General features: G+C 39.3%; 1 protein-coding gene across 1 annotated transcript; it reads left to right on the top strand.

Moving 5' to 3' along the window:
- The first annotated feature begins 556 nt into the window (after positions 1–556).
- LOC106556225 (vitamin D3 hydroxylase-associated protein) lies at positions 557–19,405 on the top strand. The gene is made up of 15 exons (XM_087719719.1): positions 557–1,087; positions 3,293–3,406; positions 3,590–3,733; positions 7,016–7,149; positions 8,142–8,348; positions 8,714–8,754; positions 10,366–10,490; positions 11,363–11,488; positions 12,552–12,649; positions 14,134–14,233; positions 14,451–14,494; positions 16,166–16,205; positions 17,628–17,736; positions 18,938–19,083; positions 19,175–19,405. Exons 1-15 carry the CDS (start codon positions 878–880, stop codon positions 19,301–19,303), a joined length of 1,767 nt encoding a protein of 588 aa, XP_087575845.1. The 5' UTR covers positions 557–877; the 3' UTR covers positions 19,304–19,405.
- The last annotated feature ends 928 nt before the right edge of the window (positions 19,406–20,333 follow it).

Here is a 20,333-nt window from a genome sequence, read left to right as displayed (position 1 = left end):
TGTGAGAGAGAGAGAAACACACACACACACAGAGAGAGAGAGAGAGAGAGAGAGAGAATAAGTCTCCAGACCAAATACAATCTCAGTAGAGTTGCATTATAAAAATAAACAAAATTAGTAAAGTAAAATTTAGAATTAAAGAGGGTGAAAAGAGCACAAGGGGTCTCTTCAAAGTCTTGACAACAGTGATTAAAATCTAAACTCTTACACTGTACCCCCAAAGCCATATAATGTGGTGAGTAAAAGATAATAAAAAAAGAGCTAAAATAGCTATTTTTCCATACCTCCTGTTCTTGAAACAGGATGTGAGTATGTAACAACCACTTTGATTAGTCTTCTCAGTTTGATTACTGGCTATCTATTTTATATGAACCTTTGAAATGCTAAGGTACCATCAGTCTTTGGGCTTTCCAGTAAAGTTAGAACAACATTTTGTTTTTGCTTTTGGCAAACACCAATCTCAGCATAATCCAAGTAACTGATTATCCCAGCTCACAACTCCCAGAACAGAAATGGAAGAGTGGATTCCCATTGCATGAATGTGCTACACATACATACAGATCATAACTACATGAACTGCAACTGCTACTAAGTTTTCTACTAACTTAGAACAAGAAAAACAAGAAAAAAGAGTATTGCTATAGCTGCTAAATTTGGAAGCCCACTAGGATATTCTGAAGATATCAGTTGAAGCCTTCATTAAGTTTATCTAATATTTTAGATAAATCATCTTTTAAATACACCTTGGGAGGAGTCCAAGGTACAACTATGAGGTCTCCAGTAACTTGAGATAGCTTACTAGCCAATGCTTTAACAATACCACCTCTTGTCAGTATCAACGAGACCATTCTTACAAAGACACAGAGAAAGATTCACCATGATGCAGGAGAAGCTACGAGACATTCTGCTTCAAAATGGAATCAACCCACCTATTGTACTTGCTGTTGCCTGTGGCTCAGTCACAGTGGTTGTGTTATGGAAGTGGGTGATACATAGAGAGATTCAGAGGAAAATGAAAGAAGCCCGACAATGGAGAAATAGCAGCCTGGAACAAATGAAAAAAGTAGCTTGGAAGCTTAAACAGAAGGTGGGTTCTTCTTGGGGATGGATGGGTGGTGTTTGTATGTTATGGAGGGCTCTTCCGAATGTAAACTTTGCTGCTTTTGTAAAGACCTTTGAATTGTTCTCAAGTCTGAATGATGAAACTCAGGTCAGCTTTACTCATTTATGGACCTTCTTGTTTTACTAAGTGTGGGTTAGCATCTATGATAGGATGTATCATTTCTAAATATTTTGTCATGTCGTACTTTCTGTTCTTTTATGGGAAGTGAAGATCAATGAAATCTTATGTACAGCTTGAATTTTTTTTTAAAAAAAACTATCCACTACTTTCTATATGGGTAGAAATGATGTATTTGTTGTGCATTCCTCTTCATTTGCTTTGAAGTAGCACAAATGCAGCATGGAAGCTATTTTTAATTTTAATTTTTGCATCTGCAATAATTACAAAGTACAGTAATTTTATGTGAATTTCTCTCTCTCTCTCTCTCTCTTTCTCACTCACACACACACACACACACACAGAACATTGTCTACCACTCACTATTTTGCTTCAAAGAACACAGTCACCTACCACATTTTTCAGAGTATAAGACACACCGGAATATAAGACGCACCAAGATTTTGAAGAGGCAAATTAAAAAAAAGTTTTTGACAAAAAGGCATGCATAGCCTTTAAGAGGCTTATAGAGTGCTCCTGGGGGCTGGGGGGGGGCAAAATTGAACAAAAAACGGCCCGTTTTTTTGCTCATTTCTGCCCTTCCCAGCCCCCAGGAGCATTCTATAAGCCTTCTAAAGGCTATACATGGCAGTTTTGGTGAAGGGGGTAGGGTTTCAGGAGGCCAAAAATGCTGTACTCAGTGTATAAGACGCACCCAGATTTTCAGCCTCTTTTTTGAGGGACAAAGGTGCGTCTCATACTCTGAAAAAATGGTATATCTGATCAGATTTTTATGTGACCATTTATACATCAGTGGGTATAAATCTTGCCTAGAAAGAAGGCTAGAGGGAGAGCCAGGATGATAAAGTAGGCTAAGTCCAGGGAAATCCAGGGATAAGTCAGCAATGGAAGAACATCATTAACTCTAAGTGTCTCTGGGCCAATCATTTTGTCTTAAGGCAGCCCATTTCATGAAATTCTTGTTCTGAGGAAAATTTGAAATGGGATGCTACGTACCTTGAGCTCCTGGAAGAAAGATGAAATATGAATCCAAGAAACAGTTCAGTGGTTTCTAAGAAGCCAGTGAATGTTTTCTAGGCTTGATTCATTTTGCTCATTGGTGAGCTCAAAATAAATAGACTTGGTCAAACCTTGGTGATAAGGTTTGATATTTATATCTATATTCTTACAAAAGAGTAACAATCCCTATATTGCCCCTGTGAAGGACTTCAGATCAGCCAGGATTAGAAAGCTATTGCGTTTGCTGGGTTAAACGAACAAGAGCAATTGTGCTTGTAGTAAAAGCTTGTGAATGCCAGAATTTATAAATGGCTTTCTGTTGAATCATTGTAGCACCTAAAGCCAATGCTTTTAACAGGCATATATCAACGTGATGCAAAGCACAGATTATATTTCCTTGGACTTTGAAACCCAAATCCAAAAAGCAGAGTATCTAAATAGCTCACATTTAAAAATTACGCACTTGTTAAAAAACATGAAACTTTGCAATGCGACTGAAACCTGAAGAAAAAAGTGGATATTGAGCAGTGGTGGAATTCAATTTTTTTTACTACCAGTTCTGTGGACACGGATTGGTGGGCGTGATATGGCATGGTGGGCATGGTGTGGCTTGGTGGGTGTGGCATGGCTTGGTGGGTGTGGCAGGGGAAGGTTACTGCAAAATCCCCATTCCTCCTGATCAGCTGGGACTTGGGAGGCAGAGAATAGATGGGGGTGGGGACAGTCAGACGTGGTATTTACTGGTTCTCCGTAGTACTCAAAATTTCTGCTACTGGTTCTCCAGAACTGGTCAGAACCTGCTGAATACCACCTCTGATGTTGAGGCTGAAAAGTGGATTAAAGTATAAAGTTTTTAATTGACATCCCAAGAATTCTCTTCTGAATTGCATTCAATTGTATTGTATATAATCTGTGGGTTCTAATTCTCTTTGAGTTTGTGTTCTTGATTTGCCACAAGGAATTCCAGCAGTATATCTTTTGTCCTGGCTTGTGACATAAATTTAGGGCTGTTTCCATGCTTTTCCTTTATGACATGGCTGTTTCTACTTGCAGAATCCTGGAATCCAATGTGAATTTATCCTTTCTCTGACACTAACAGAACTGGCAGAGAAACTCAGAGAGGAAAAGCTTTCTTCAGAGAGTGTCTTGTATACCTATATAAAAAGGGTAAGTGCTACTCTGGCTAGATGTAATTCATAGCACCTATCACTGTTTTTAACTTATGCTTCCTCGCTCCCACAAACACATCCATCTATCCTCTGGGTCAACAGCTGGATTTTCCAGAATACAAAGTTTGACTCCAGCTTAATTTGATTTATTTAATAAATGATGTTTCCCCTTCTGGACCAGGCTCTTGAAGTAACCCAGGAGGTGAACTGTGTGACAGATTTTCTTCACGGATGTGAGGAACAGCTCCAGGACCTGAAGAAGCAAAAAGAGAAAGGCTTGCTGTATGGAATTCCTGTCAGCATTAAGGATCACATTGGATATAAGGTGCATCTTCCTTTATCTTTTGAAATACTTGCTGCTCAAAAAGTGTCAGAAATATCAAGAAGGGGATGTTGCTTAAAATATTTCCTCATCTTTAGCTAAAATACAGGGCATTCTAGTTTCAATTCAATTGCTACAGAGCAGTGGTGGGTTTCAAAATTTTTTAGAATCTGTTGTGTAGGTGTCGCCTGTTTTGTGGGAGTGGCTTGGTGGTCATGTGACTTGGTAGGAGTGGCTTAGCAGTCATGTGACTGGGTAGGAGTGGGTTGGCAGTCGTGTGACTGGGTGGGCATGGCCAACTTGTAAAATGTGGTGAAATTCACTTAACAACGCTCTTGCTTAGCCACCAAAATGTTGACTCAGAAACTCTGGCATTTGAAGCACGCAAGTCTTAAAGCTGTCAAGTTACAAGACCCTTGCACACCTAACCCTTTATAAAAAAAACCAGGGGTGTTCAAACTTGACAGCTTTAAGATTTGTGGACTTCAACTCACAGAACTCCTTTCCTCGCTTAGCTGCTATCGCCAGGGTGCAGCCAGGACAAGCAAGGTTTTGGGAGGGACCTTCCCTTCCCCTCCAGAGAGCTCATGTCGGGAGAGAGGAAGCGGGCTGGTTTGAATGTGGGCGAGCGGGAGGTTTAGTGACCAGTAAGTGCCTCCTTCACTCGTTCGGGCAGGCAGAGAAAGAAAGGAGGTGTACAATAGCCAAGGGCGAATCACTGAGAGCATCGCTTGCAGCCGCTTCTTGCCATCGCCGCCATGGCAGATTCAGCAAAAGTGGCTCCAGCAGCAACGGGACATACTTGGGGAAGGGAGAGCCAGAACTGACTGCCCGGGATTGTGCTTCAGCTGCCGCTGTGAAAATGTCTGTTTTGCCAGCTGGGAGGCTGGCAAAGAAGCCTCCATTTCGCCATCGCTGCTGAATAGTCCATGGATTGACGCTGCAGGAGGGAAGGAAAGAAGCTGGTGTTGGGAAGAACCTTACCTCCCCCTCCAGAGAGCCCATGCTGGGAGAGAGGGAGCGAGCTGGTTTGAATGCAGGGAAGCGGGCAGTTTGGGGCTGGTGCCTCCTTCGCTCATTCAGGCAGGTGGAGAAAGAAAAGAGGCATGTGATAAAGCACCCCCGCCACCAAGGGCAAAGGGGACCGCCTCGGCTATCACACACTTCTTTTCTTTCTCTGCCTGCCTGAACAAGCAAAGGAGGCATTGTTACCTGCTCACCCACATTCAAACCAGGCTGCCTCCTCTCTCTCCACACATGCTCTCTGAAGGGGGAGGGAAGGTCTCTCCCCAAAACCAGCTTCCCTTACCTCGCGGCGCAGTTCCGAGATGGCGGGATATTCTTTTTTTTGCCGGTAGAGGGCGTAGCCTTCCTGCTACCTACAGTCCAGCCCCGCGTAATCTCCCCACCACCTCACTGACCTGAGGACACTTCCAGCTGCAGTTGGCATTCTCCTAGCGATCCTTCCTGGCTGCGTCCCAGGAGCAGTCACATGGTGGCGACGCGTGGGCTTCTGACCGACACAGGACCTGCCCAGAGAGGAAGGATCCGCAGGAGAAAGCCAACTGCTGCTAGCAATGGGGCACAAAGGAGCAGCTGCCCAGCAACTGCCACATCCCGTTGCAGGTACCCAGGGTGGCCTTGATGTCCCACCTCCCTGCCATCTCCAGTCCCGCACAATCTCCCCACCAACCCACTGATCTTGGAACACTCTGCTGGACGGCCTCTCCTTCACATCCTGTTGCTGGCTGCAGCCGTGTCCGGGCAGGTGCTATGCCCTCAGAGGCATCACCTGGCAGTGGTGCATGGGGTGCTGACTGGTTCCTTCTGGAAGGGGCAGGCAGATGGGCAGCTTTCCCCCCAACCTCCCTGGCCACCTGCAGCCTCAGACCCTTGGCTGGGCGGGCAAAGGAAGTGGGTGGGTGAGGCAAGCATGGTGTGGATGGGCGGGGGGGGGGGGAGCAAGCAGTGACTGGGTGCGTGGGGAGAGCGAGCAGGGTGGCTGGCCAGGGGAAGGAGGATTCTAGTACAGGGCCTTCAGAAGATCAGGTACAGGAAGGCATGCTAAATTTCACCAACCGTTTCGCCCGTACTGGTGCATACCGACTGAAATCCACCCCTGCTACAAAGGTTAAAGAAATGTTGCAGGTTGAGATTCATTTCTATGCAACTATTCCAAGACAGCAGCCATGTTATTCTTTTACAAGAAAACAACAAAACGTTTTTCAGCGCTTTAAAAACAAACATATTATGATAAAAGCTTTAATATTAATTAAATGAAGTTAAACTATTTCATTAAATTTACTTCCATTGCAGATAGAAATAGCAATAGCACTTAGACTTATATACCACTTCACAGTGCTCTAAGGCCCTCTCTAAGCAGTTTTACAGAGTCAATATATTGCCCCCAATCTGGATCCTCATTTTATCGAACTCGGAAGGATGGAAGGCTGAGTCAACCTTGAGCCTGGTGAGATTCAATCTGCCAAATTGCTGGCAGATGGTGATCAGCAGAAGTAGCCTGCAGTACTCCACTCTAACCACTGCACCATTGCAGTGTGAGAATGAAGTCTCACACACTTAATGTTTGATTGCCCGTGGCAGTGCAGAGACATATGTTTTCTAGGATTTAAATCCCTCAATTCTTCCACCCTCCCTACCTCACCAGCCTGAACCCTTACACGAAGATGGAGCACTGGATATGTGTTCCTATAACAGTTAGCATGCTGTTTGTGCTCTTATGTATATATGGGATACTTTTTAAAATATCCACATGCACATAGTATATACCAACAACAGATGTATCTAAACAAGGAATAACAGCTAGCCATGGATCTCGACAGATGTCTCTGAGTTCTGATAGGCATACAGGTTCTAAAGCACAGTAGGCTATTTTTATGAGAAATGTATAACTAGTGATAAGTCATTTGTCATTTCATAAAAGCATAGCTCAGTTCACAGCATAGCACTCTGCATACAATGAAGGTGTCATATGGTATTGGAATCTAATTATTAGATAAAAACTGACACCTTAGCAAAGGACTTTAGAAGAGAACTTTCCATGTATGGTGCTTTTGTATAGTTCTTTCTCTTCAGCTTAACTGTCTTTGCATTAGGAGGAAATAGCTGCTTGTGATTTTGGTTGGTATTTTATCAATAAAAACTGTTCCTGGACAAATCCTCATAACTTGAAGTTCTGTATAACATATCAGTACATTTGTTATATATAATATACATACTCTGACATAACATTATATCAAGCAAGTTGTGTTTTCTCTCCCAAAGGGACACATCTCTACCTGTGGCTTGGTGCAATATCTTGACAAAGTAGAGGTTGATGACAGCGTGATAGTAAAGGTTTTGAAGAAACAAGGAGCAATTCCATTTGTGAAAACTAATATTCCTCAGAGCATGATAAATTATTTTTCCCTCTATTTTAGAAATTTCTTGATTGATAACAACCTGGGAATCTAGGGTGGTGGGTTAATGGAAGAAAAATTAAAGAAACATGAAAGATTCTTTGGCAGAAGCTTTAAAACAAGGTAGAAAAATATTTCTGCTTGGATAAATAACATAAGGAATTTATAACTGCAGCAGAAACAAGGAGGCTGCAACTTGAAATTTTGCTATCTCAATATTCTATCACCTTAATTTCAGCCTGGATCAGGCCTGGATATTGCCTATAATGGCTAAAATAATTTTCCATGGTCCGAAGTATTAATTTAAGTATTGGGAATAATGTGGCAATGTGGCATTTATTATGCCATTCTTGAAAAAGCCTCTGGAGCACTTGAATGGCCATGACTACAGAGATTGTTGATCTATGCTATTTCCTCTCTTTCACCAAGGCAGTTGGAATTGTTTGCTATTCTATATTAGACTTCTCTTCCACAACTGGGATTGTCAATTCCATAATCCCCAGTCACTGTTTTTCCTGAGAATTCTGGTCCTTGCAATCTCAAAACATCTGAATGGCACCAGATTCCAATCTTTGTGCCATATTTTGGTATCTGTCCTCACTCACTGGCTTTGCAGTGCTATGTTCAAGTTATTATTTGACTGATTATTATATAATTTCCAGTGGTGAAATTCAAATGTTTTTACTACCGGTTCTGTGGGCGTGGCTTGGTGGGCATGGCAGAGGAAGGATACTGCAAGACCTCTATTCCTACCCCATTCCAGGGGAAGGATACTACAAAATCCCCATTCCCACCCCACTCTGGGGCCAGTCAGAGGTGGCATTTGCCGGTTCTCCAAAATACTCAAAATTTCTGCTACTGGTTCTCCAAAACCTGTCAGAACCTGCTGGATTTCACCCCTGATAAATTCCCCCTCACCCACCAACCTCTCTTTCTTTGGCCCAATGCTGACATAATAATTTAACTGCCAATCTACTTTCTGTTTTGCTTAGCTACGATTGCAGTAACTTAATCTTTGGTCAAACGAAGAATCCCTTGAATCACAAGAAAAGTCCTGGTGGGTCCTCTGGAGGAGAAGGGGCACTGATTGCAGGAGGTGGATCCGTCTTGGGCTTTGGGACAGATGTTGCTGGAAGCATTCGCCTGCCCTCCAGCTTCTGTGGGCTTTGTGGACTCAAACCAACAGGCTCTCGGTTAAGGTCAGTTCTACATTCTTCTTTGGGCTAATAAACATCCCAATGTCTGGATGCTAATACTGATTGGGTCATATGTTTAAAAGCATGCTTAGGAAATGTTTCATTTCTGCAGAAATGAAAAGATGCCGGTTGCATTCATAAAATGTTTTTTTGTTTATAAATATTCTGATGAATACAGATCCTTTAGTAGGGGGTACCTTTATTATAATTCTCATTATAAACATATTGACATTTTTTATCATTTTAGCTTTAATTGTTATCTGAAGTTCAGCTCCTTTCTTGGGACTTTTTATTTGAATGCATGAGTAGATTATTTCTCTGCTGATAGCAAATACCTTATTATTTTGTCTTGTTTATGTATTTTCCAGCACTCTGGGTCTTGCTAGTCCAGTGGCAGGCATGAAATCAGGTGAGTAATAAGCGTGGATTCTGTTTGTGTTTTGGTGCTTTTAAGTCAGCCTTGACTCCTACCAATTGCCTAGACAAGTCCATGGAGTTTATTGGCCTTATTTTCAGAATTTGCTTGCCTTCTTCTGAGAGAGCAAATACCCCAAAGTCATTCAACTGAACTCTGTATCTAAAGCAGCATTAGAACTTTCCTTGTTTCTAGCCTGATGCCTTTAAACCCTCATACAATTTGTTCCCAAGTAATAAGTAGCTATGCAAAAATTGATTTATTTAAATATGTATACATGACCTTTCTAGTCAAAAATCTACCAAGATGGTTCATGGGCAAATATATACATAATAATACGACATTCTTACAAAATGTTATAATATTACAACCTCTGCGTTGTGTGAGCAAAATATTAATTAAATTATTAATTAAAATAAATAAATTAAATTAGTGAATTACTTAATTCAGAGTCAAGTAAAAGAAATGAGTTTTCAACGACCTTTGAAAAGCCTTATTGGAGTTAACCTAGGTCTATAAAGTGAGCAAACGATAAATTGTTGGACAAATTTATTGGGGAAACAGGTGAGCCTACAAATAGCCTTTTCCTAAGCTTTTCAGACATCAATGGTCAAAATCAACACTCTGAATTATGTCCAGACAGATATAGAGCAACTGATGCAAAATGGACAAAAAAAAAGTTTTGCAACAACAATCGCTTACTGGCTGCAATCTGCACTATTGGGAATTCCTGTGTCTTCTTTAAAATAGCTTCATATACAACATCTCAACTTGTCTGGTCTCCAGTCAAACCCTGGTTGCATCTCTCAGTGATAAAATGGATCGAATGACTGGTTTTCTGCTATTAAAGAAAGATGTAGTAGCATTGCTTCTAATTAATTTATGAGGGCCAGTACTAAGACTGAAATTTGACCTTGTTTCTAGGTCTGGTATCTGGGGATTTTGTTCTAAAGAGGTCAGAAAGAACAGGCATAGAGTTTGGAGACACTTTTAGCATAATAGTTGCACTGGAGACTCAAAAGACTTCTATGGTGAGGAGAACATTTAATTGTTAGTCATTTACTGCACATCACTTTCTAAGTAAGAACAAATTAGCTATGTTACTCATGCATTTGTAACCTTGCCGTTTAATTTCTTTAATATGCTTTGTGAGAGACTACCTTGCACTTGATCTGGAGACTGAAGCTGGTGAGAATGCACTGGGAAGATTCCCAGTGCACTGGGAAGACTCCAAACAACTAGCATCAGGATATTTGCGAGATCACCTTTATTGTTTTTGATTTGGGTGGTCAGTTATATTTTATGATGTGTTATTTTAATGTATTACTTTTATTATTTATTTTTAAAATTGTAAACTGCCATGGAATACAATTCTATGGAAAATATAGGAAATATAGTAAATAAATAATCTGAAATCCAATATATCTTTCCATTAGTTGCACTTCTGACTCCATAGGTTAACCTTGGGAAATACTGTATGTCTGGTCAAATTATTTATCTATTCTAGCTAGCCTATTATTGATGGATGCCTAGTCACCAGCTAGAACCTTTTACCTGACTTGTTTCATGCAGTCCATTTCATTGGAGATCCTGTTTCCTTTATAGTGACAGCAACAATTGGTCCAATGGCAAGAGATGTAGATAGTCTGGCTCTGTGCATGAAAGCTCTCTTATGCGATGAGTTATTCCACCTGGATCCTTCAGTACCACCCTTGCCATTCAGAGAAGAGGTAATACAATTGTGAAGAATGAATGAATGCAACCAAGAAAGAACATTAGAAAAATTGAACACCATGGATAAAGCCATTTCAGCCAACCATAAATTATAACCCCTTTTTGCAAATAGTTTCCTGTTAAGGGCATATATGTCATGGCACTTTGCTGACCAATTGCATGAACATTTTCTCCTTTGCTCAAACGAAGACATGAATATGTCATTATATACAAGTCTAAATTTGTCAGCATCTTGACTGTTTCATTCAAAAGTAATGAAATCATCTCTATTTTGGTTAACGGGAGCTTTTAACTATTCCACTGAGGTAAATTATTTCAGCAACTGCCATGATGTAAGTATTTTGATACCAATCTTATTTAACTTTTTCAGATATTCAAAAAAGATCATTTAATGATCACAGATCAATCTATATAAATCATACGTTTTAAATTTAAATGATGATCCAACTGTTTTTATTTTTTTTAAAGCTAAGTATAAAAACCAAAGCAAAGTAAAAACTAGCAAAGTTAAAAGCTAAGTTTAAAAAACAAAACTAAATTGTAGGAATATATACAAATTAATTTGTAATCTTATGAAAGATTATGAATCTTTCACAAAAAGACATTTGTGTAAATGAAAACAATGTTAGGAACTTCTGTTAAAACATAACTTTAAAATGTAAAGTAAATGTAGTAAAAGAATTATTAAATAAAGATAAATATCTATGGAGATTCTTGGTCATCCAGGTCATGGTTGTCCCAAAGGTGCTTTTTCAAGAGGCAACTGGACTGTCTGGTTTTTCTTATTTCACTTCTCATCCAAGATCAAGTCTAGGGATGGTGAAATTCGATTACTATTTCACATCTTTCCTATTTTCCTTCTCTCTAGATTTACACCAGTTCAAATCTCCTTCGGATTGGATACTACAAAGATGATGGATACTTCGAGCCCTCCCCAAGCATGAAAAGGGCTGTTCAGGAAACAAAAAATCTTCTTCAGGCTGCAGGACACACAGTACATGCATTTATTATTATTTTTCACTTGGGTTCTAGTTTAAAACATTTCTGATATTTGTGCATCATATACTGTATATCTCAGAAAAAAATCTCATATATCTCTGACCCACATTACTCACAATTATCTATAAAATGGGAACCCTGAAGGCCTGTGCTCCCAGTACATTGCTTTAGAACCAGTATATTTGTGCTTAAAATAGACCACTGAAATCAATCAATGTGTTAATTGAATTTAATTGTCATATTTATAAGTGTATCTATTCAGTCTGGTAATTATCTTTCCTGGCTATGAATTTTTACAAGTCTACAAAAATATAAACTAGACAATATTGATAAGCATGTGTATTTGTTTATTGTCTGTGTGCTCTATTAGTAGTGCACCAAGTTTTTTAAGAAATGTCATTAAATCACCTTTAAACATAGTTTAATATAGTCTACATGGTATCTGTACTATGGAGTCTGCACTACCTAGCAGAAAAATTAATATATGTTACCATGTGTGTTAAGTCATAAACCTACAGTTCTGCTACATTGTATAGATTAGGATCTTAAGGAGTATGCACAGCTTCCCACATAGAAATGTGTTGTAGCCCTAATATAAACCAAATTGGAAGTTTGTCTTATATGGTGAAAAACAATGCACATCTAATTCTCACTACATACTTTATGTAGTCTTCATTTTTTTTTCTTTTACTTCCAAATCTATATTTAAATCTTGGATATATGCTAAATTAGCATAATATGAAAAGGCCCATAGCCTGTTTAGTAAACCATGACTAAAAAGCCACATTGACTAGAAAACTATAGTTCACAATCAGTCTGGAAATCATCATGATGCTGACGGATAGTCTACACTACACATTTTAATGCAAGCAAGTTTAATAAGAAGAAAACATAAAAATTATCTGTTTCTGTTTATCAAATCTGTTTATCAACTCTTCCTAAAAAAGAATTAGACAGTTCTTAAAACTTCTAGTTAAATTATCTGCATATGGGACTGATATCATTCTGTCCACTGTAAAACAACTAACCAACAATTATAATTTATCTTTTTTATGCAGCTCATCCCCTTTGTCCCCCCTCGACTTAACTATGTAGTGGACGAGCTTTTCACTAAAGGCATCTTTTCTGATGGAGCTGCAAATTTACTGGCTAAATTGTAAGTAGATATCTTGGAATATAAGCATGCCTTGAACTCTGGCTAGTCTGGGCACCGCTAAGCTAAAACAATGTAAAATTAAATGTAATAAGAAATTCTAGGTTTCTTTGAGAACCCTTAGTCTGAATGTGAAAAAAAATATGCATGTAAAGTAATAGTTTAATAAAATGTCATGTTTTTAGGATCAAAAATTATTCTGAAATGAACATATTTAACCGAAAATTTATTTACTATATTTTTAATCTGCCACAACCTTGCAAAAAGTTCCAATGTTGTAATAAGATAATAGAATTACAAAAATTGTGCTCAAAAGATATAACAAACCCATGTTTTCCCCCAAATAAGAGGACCTTATTTTCTTTTGACCCCCCCGAAATAAGCGCTTGGCCATATTTTCAGGGAGGTCTTGTTATTTTTGAGGTGCAGGAGGCGGCATGGTCACCTCATGGCTGTTGCGGTGTTGCAATATTTTCAGGGAGGGCTTATTTTCAGGGGAGGACTTATTTTTTGTTCATGTGCTCAAAATCCCGATTGGGTTTATTATCCAGGGAAGTCTTATTTTCAGGGGAACAGGGTATGAAATTTAAGCTTTTAAGATTTTATAGTTTCCTAATCATACATTAGATCAGTGTTTCCCAACCTTATCAACTTTAAGATTGGTGGACTTCAAATCCTAGAATTTCCCAGGCAACATGCTGGCCCAGGAATTCTAGGAGCTGAAGTCCACAAATCTTAAAGTTGCTAAGGTTGGGAAACACTGAAGTAGAGTATCTCTCATTCAGCATTGACTTATGTATGCCTTTTAAGGTGCCTGTACAGATCTTTCCACAATCTTGCTATTACTGTATATCTTGGCACTTTGTCGATAAAATGTGTGCTTTACCACCAAGCTTATTTTACCTATTTTAACATCCAAACTAAGAAATTAGAACCCTATGTATTTTTACTATGTACTCTAAAGCTTTATTGTAGAGACCTACCACATGATAAAAAGATATAAAACAACATAAAAAGATGTTTCACATTGTTCTAAAATCCTAAATTTAAGACAAACTTTCCCATAATAAACGCCAGCAGCTGCAAGAGATTTTATGACATTCTGGGTGATGTTAAGATTCCAGTGTGATAACATAAAGCAAACAAAATCATCCTCAAAACAGATCAACTTCTGTCAGTAAGTGGAGATATGCAGGTAGGGTACATCTAAGGAACAAATAGTCTAAACTTTTATTATATTTTTCATTTGGATGCATGTAATTGAAGAATATAATTCTTGGGAACCTAAATTCATAGACTGAATAATGTAAAATCAGAGAAAATGACTGATTTTGTATACTAGTTGTGAGTTACTGGCTCACAATTACTATATCTTTATTTCTATGAATTTAGTCAAAAGAACTACCATTTAAGTAATATTGGTTATTAGAGAGCACTGCTGTTTACTATGAAAAAGGACTTGGTTTCCTTTTCTTTTCATCTCCCAGCAAAGGGGACATTGTTGATCCAGGTTTGAAATCCCAGATTAACTGCTACAGTATTCCCACCATACTGAAAAGGATTTTGGCACTCATTTTAAAACCAGTGGTGAGTATTTGGCTTATGTCTTACCCTGTAATGACAAAAAGGTGAAACATGCTTAGCTTAACTTGTTACGTTAGAGATTTCCTGATATGGAAGTGTATCCAAATGTGTTAATCCAAGTCAGAGTGTCTTTGTGCCCTAGCTAATTTCATTCATCCTTAAGAAATAACGTACATGATTACATACAATAAAAATAAATAAACTTGTGTTTCTCCCTTAGTATCCCCGGATTGCCAGAGATCTCAATGCATTATGTGGAGTTGGGTAAGGAATAAGAGCTTAAAATTATTTTCAGCATCTAGTGCAGACAGTACCATTCTCCACCCTGGTGTCTTCTAGATCTGTTGGGCCACAAATGGTAGCATTCCAAATAAAAATAAGAGTTGTATGAAGTAAGCAAGATGACTTTGACAGAGCTATGCAGGCTCCATTGCCAGGATAAAGTATTTTTAAAGCCCATAATGTCCAGATAAAGTTTTGAAGTAACTCAAATAGATTTCTCTCTAATTCACTGAACTTTAAGAAAGAGGAAGAAATTTAGCAAAGTCAGGCAGGTGTCTATGTGAGGCTCTTCTGAACCTTATCTGAATGTTCGGGCCTTAAAATGCTTCATCCATATTGCTTTGGTATGCATATCTCCAATAAGATCATGTTCCTTACTCTCTGTAGAATGACCCTTTGTTTTTATCCTGCTGGCTGCATTTCTACACATTGTGGTCCAACACATAAGGCGGCATCAGGTTGAGCAAAGAGAATCTGGAATATACATCCTCCCCATCTTGAAGCAGAAATGCAGAAGATGTAATTCCATGATCCCAAGTGTTCTGCCAGTCACAGTTTAATATGATGTTTTTAAATAAAAAGAATCAATAACCACAGTTTGACTTCAAGGCAGCAATATCAAGCACCATGAATTAGGCATATTTATGCTTGAAAATAAGAGGCTTTTCAGAATGCATAGGAGCATGTCTCAGGCTCACAGGGAAACCTGAAAAATGATATTGGTGCTTTAAAGAGGTAAAGCACTTATTTTCCCATACATTCTGAAACACCTCTTCTGAATTACTGTGGAAGCACTCATAGCCTTGACTTCTGATACTTTCCCTTCTGGTAACATTCTCAAACAGTATCAATCATTTAAAACCAGGTCAAATTTCAATATGACAAGTTTACCAGTTGAGTGCATTTACATTACATAAGGTTATTATACTTTAAAATAAACCTCCTTCCTATATTATGAGAAAAGAATCTCTTAGGGAAGTTAAACAAAATATATCAAGAAGGAATGGTACCTTTAATTTCAATAATTCAAACAAACTTTCGCAAAGTAGTTGACAGTGGTGAAACCATGTATTATAACCAGAAAGGACAGCATAAAATCTGGATAATTATTAACTATCTGTTAATTTACAGTGCAAACAATAAGCCTGGTTATACTTTTAGATTTTGCAATACTGTTTAACAGGAGTGGCATACACTTACCTTCCCTACCTGTTTGCAAATGTGAGTGCAGGGGCCGCCTGAGCACATGCGCACAGCCTTCCGTGCATGCGCTTTTGGCAAAAAAAGGGCTAGATGTGATGCCACAGAGCTGGGCATGGGTAGGTGGGGCCACTAGCGATTTCCGCTGCTGGTTTGGGCGAACCGGGGCGAACCGGTAAAATACCACCTCTGCTGTGTAAACTTCATACAAATTGGCCAAACTACAAAAGTAAGCACAGGGATCGTGGCATTAGTAGTGTCAGTGATTTAGATTATCCAAGGACTGTCTCAATTCACCAAAATGTCCCTAAATACATAGCTAGGTTGCAGTTGGATACAGAATCACCATTTCACTAGCCAATAAATTTCCTCTCATGCAGATATATTTTAATCATCATTTTAACTGGGACTCTTCATGGAGCAGTTGTTAATTAATTATCTCAATGTTTGTAGGTCAGCCAAACACCTTTGGAAGCAACATGCAGCAGTGGCAGTAAGTCTGAAATCTTGGTATCATGCTCATGAGCCATAATACTTCGTTTACATAATGATTAAGCTGTCATCTAAAGTTCTAGTTAGTGATCACTAGTAATGTTTGATGCTAGAAGTATTTTCTCATCACCAAAATGTATTTTAACATAGGCCGAGCAGATCTAAACGTCTCTCAGTATAGTAGCTTTTGTAAACAGAAACTGAAATGCATTGCCTAAATAAGTAACTCCAATATTTATTTATTTATCAATTTTATAAGGCCACCCATCTATCCAATAAAACTGGGTGATGAAACATACAATATGAAACATTAGCAATAAAGCAACAACAAAACACAGGTTAAGTCCCCCCCCCCTCATTAAAACTACAAAACATTTGTGAGATACATACATCCCAAGCTTCTCAAACAAAAAGCCTGGCCCCACTGCCTGGGGAAATTAATATACTTGGGGGCAAGTATTATTATTTTCAGAATAAAGATTCTAGCAAGTTGGCTGTGTCTAAAGAAAGCTTGCAGAATCCAGTCTGGGTTGGTTACAGGGACCAGAGCAGAGGTGGGTTTCTACAGGTTCGAAGTGGTTCGGCTGAATAGGTAGTAACTCGGCCAGACACATGACTGTACCGGTTCTATCCTGGGTGCTGCCATCTTTACTTTCTGTTCTGCACATGTGCAGAACAATCTTCATTGAAAAAATGTAATCCCCCCACTTTTTAACAGTGTGCTTATGCCAGTCCCAGAGAGGTCCCAGGGATGGGCCATTTTTTTGCAAAAATGGAGGCCTTTTTGCCTTCCTCCAGTGCTGCTGAAGCCTGCAGAGTGTTTCTGGGAGCTGGGGAGGACAATAACTTTTTTTTCTTACTGGGTAGTTTGCAGGCACTCCCTTAGCACCGGTGAGGCTGGAGCTCCCCCCCATCAAAACTTTTTGCCACCATTTCAGTGGGCATGACTTGGTGAGGGGGCCATGTGACTAAGTGTGCATGAGTGACATCAAGTTGGTCACGCCCACTCAGTCACATGCCCCCCCATCTAGCCATGCCCACCGAACCAGTAGTAAAAAATTTTGAAACCCACCCCTGGACCAGAGGTTTAGTCTCCTGAGCGTTTGGACTCATGCTGGAGCCCATCCTCTGGGAACTTCTCTATAACAGCTTTGGGCTATTGTGCTTTGGCTATTGTGCTAGAGAGAAGTTCCCTGAGGATGGCCTCCAGCACGAGTCCAAAAGCTCAGAAAACTAAACCTCTGGACCTGGTAATCGATCCAGATTACATCCCACAGCATTATCCTATGACATTTCTATTTACTTTCGTTCATGAAAGAAAGCTTGCTTCAAAATTGTCCACTACATGGGCAATTAAGGGGAGTTTGGGGGAGATTGAAGGAAATGTTTTGCTTAGTCCATTTTGCCAAAATGTTCTCTACAGGCTTACCGTGAAGAATTCATTGCTGAATGGAGGAAGCTGAAATTGGATGTCATCCTCTGTCCAGTCCTAGGACCAGCTTTCAATGAAGGCTATCCTGGAAAACTGTTTGGTATAATATCCATTTATTTTTGTTGACTTTTATTTATGGTTTCAGAAAACAACACTGAAAAGCTTGCCTCTTACATATTAAAAAAGCTATTTGCCCAAGTGTGTGCAAAGGTCCAGAAAAATATTTAGTCATTAGTTTTGAACAAATTAATCTTTAGAAATATTTCAGGTTGCTAATTACTATGTCATTGTTTTTATTGCACTTTATGCTTTGCATTGCTTTCTAAGTTACACTTACATATTTAAACGTTAAAATTTAAATATCAAAACTGAAAAATTTCTCCCAGAATCACCAGACAATTAAAAAAATTACTTTGATTTAAATTTTCTTCTCAGCATTGGGAACCATATAACAAGTCTTGTTTTAAACTTCTCCCAAAGCACCGCTGACCTAAAATGTAGTTATGCTTCACTGTGGACTAGTCTGGCTAGAGGGAAAAAGATCTAGTTTTCAAATGGAAAATACAAATCCACATTAAAGCCTAGCAATATCTGGTTCAGTTTCAATGACTGGAGAATAGGAATGTTAATGGGTGTTGTGGCCTGTCAGCAGCCAACAGAGCTGGCAGCAGATTCGGACACTGAGGAGGTTGGGGAGGAACATGGGCCATTCCTGGAGTCTGGGCAAGGCTGTGATGAGGGCTCTGTGTCAGGCAGAGAGGGGTCCAGAGCCATATGCCAGCTATCAGCTGCTTTCAGAGTCAGGCATCAGTGAAGCAGATGAACAGTTGGAGCCTATTCCCAGTGTGCGCATGTGTAGAGCTGCCAGATGAAGGGAACAACTAAAGAACAGGGGTCGACTTGGGAGTAAGGCCAGACTCTGGCCCCTCCCAGAGGAAATAAAAGAGTAGCAAAAGTGGAGTGGAGGGGAGTTTGCAGGAGACAATTAATTCACTAATTGGTTCGGGACTCTCCGAGACTCCTTGCCAAGTTCTGCAGTTGTTGGGCTGTCAGCTCTCCAAACCAGATAAGGTCTGTGGCTGTAAATCCTCCTTTGAAAGACTTTGCCGGCTGTGAATGAGCAGAATTCACTGTAAAATAATAAAAGAGGATTTTTCCAGGACAAGGAGTTTGTTTCATGCTCTTAGGAAGCCTCGGTTAGAACAAAGGGGACCACACTAGATCTTGTCCATGGTCACAATAACCTTTCCTGGATGATCTGTAGAACTTTGATTGATTAACTTTTGTTCTGTTCTTTATAGCTGCTACTTCATATACTAATTTATACAATGTCCTGAACTTCCCTGCTGGGGTTGTGCCAGTCACTAATGTCACCCAGGCTGATGAAGAGGAGCTGAAACAATATGAAGGTCATTATGCTGACCCCTGGGATAAACGGCTGAAAGAGGTCTGTATGGTAGCGGAAAGAAACAAGCTGTCTTTCTGAAAATTCATCATGTAGTTGCCTCTTCCTGTTCTGACTGTCCCTCTATCTTCAGGCTGTCACGGATGCTGTTGGTCTCCCTGTAGCTGTCCAGTGTGTAGCTTTGTCTTGGGAGGAGGAGCTGTGCCTTCGGTTCATGAAGCAAGTGGAGACCCTCACCTGCAAAAACAGACTGAAAGCATAATCTGTTGCTCATGGTTCCTCTTTGTTTTGGATAGCCTAATGCAGAAAAATGGAAAATAATAAACAATTCAACATGGCACAATCAGAACTGGAACATGTTATAAATTCTTTGTAAAGTATGGTAAAGTATACTTTACTTTAGCACATGGCAGAAAATGGTTGACCTTATTTAGACTTTGAAGCTAAGTGGAGCAAAGCCTGGTTAATATTTGGATGAGACATTATAAGTGAGTTATTTTCTGGCAGAGGGCAATGACAAACCATCTCCATAATATTGTAAGAAAATTACACATATGCATTCACAAAGTCATCAGGAATTGAGCTTGACTTTATTATTATTTTTAAATATAACTCATCTGAAGAATTCAAAAGGAGGATATATCAAAGGAAGCCTATTTATCAGTAGGGCTTAGTTCTTCCAAGCAGTAAGTTAGATGACAAGTCTGAATCCAAATGATACTATTTTAATAATTGTTTGGGTGCCCATTTGTTTGGCTTTTGAAATCACCAGGGGGAAAAACTATCATGTTTGAGAAAAGGCTAGACTAGAATGTTACTATCTTCGACCAAGTTTCTATGCACAGAGATTTGTTTTGATTGTGGTAGGAACAGTTATTGGTACACAAGCACCCTCATCTTTTGTTTGAAATTGTGGATCCAAATGCAAAAGTTCTCTATATTGTGTGTTCTTATATTGTTTTCACATTGTATGTGAAAACTGAGGCAAAAAAATGCCACAGATAACATTGGCTGACTTTGAAAAGACATTGGCAGTTTAAAATTGGAGAAAGGACTAGTCTTGTTTAAGCAAATGTAGACAATTCATAGACTGTGTCAAGGTTCCGAGCAATGAACCCTAGCAAATCAAAACTCTGAGGCTTGGCTCTTTCTCAAAGATCTTCTTTAATGAGTACATCATATGTACTCATTGCTTCAATGGAAAACCATTGAAGCAATGGAAAACCAAATCTAAATCTTTCCCCCGGGTTCAGTATAATTAAAATAGGAAATAACCCGACCTTCAAGTGTCA

Source organism: Thamnophis sirtalis, unplaced genomic scaffold (genome assembly GCF_051295495.1).
Source record: "Thamnophis sirtalis isolate CommonGarterSnake01/CBP01778 unplaced genomic scaffold, rThaSir2_p1.2 scaffold_7, whole genome shotgun sequence".
Lineage (NCBI taxonomy): Eukaryota > Metazoa > Chordata > Lepidosauria > Squamata > Natricidae > Thamnophis > Thamnophis sirtalis.
This window is presented reverse-complemented; position numbering and strand designations above follow the sequence as displayed.

Coding starts and splice junctions, on each gene's coding strand:
- LOC106556225 (XM_087719719.1), top strand. CDS start 878: ATGATGCAGGAGAAGCTACGAGACATTCTGCTTCAAAATGGAATCAAC. Junction 10,491..11,362: donor CCTTGCCATTCAGAGAAGAG/GTAATACAATTG, acceptor CCTTCTCTCTAG/ATTTACACCAGTTCAAATCT. Junction 11,489..12,551: donor TTCAGGCTGCAGGACACACA/GTACATGCATTT, acceptor TTTTTTATGCAG/CTCATCCCCTTTGTCCCCCC.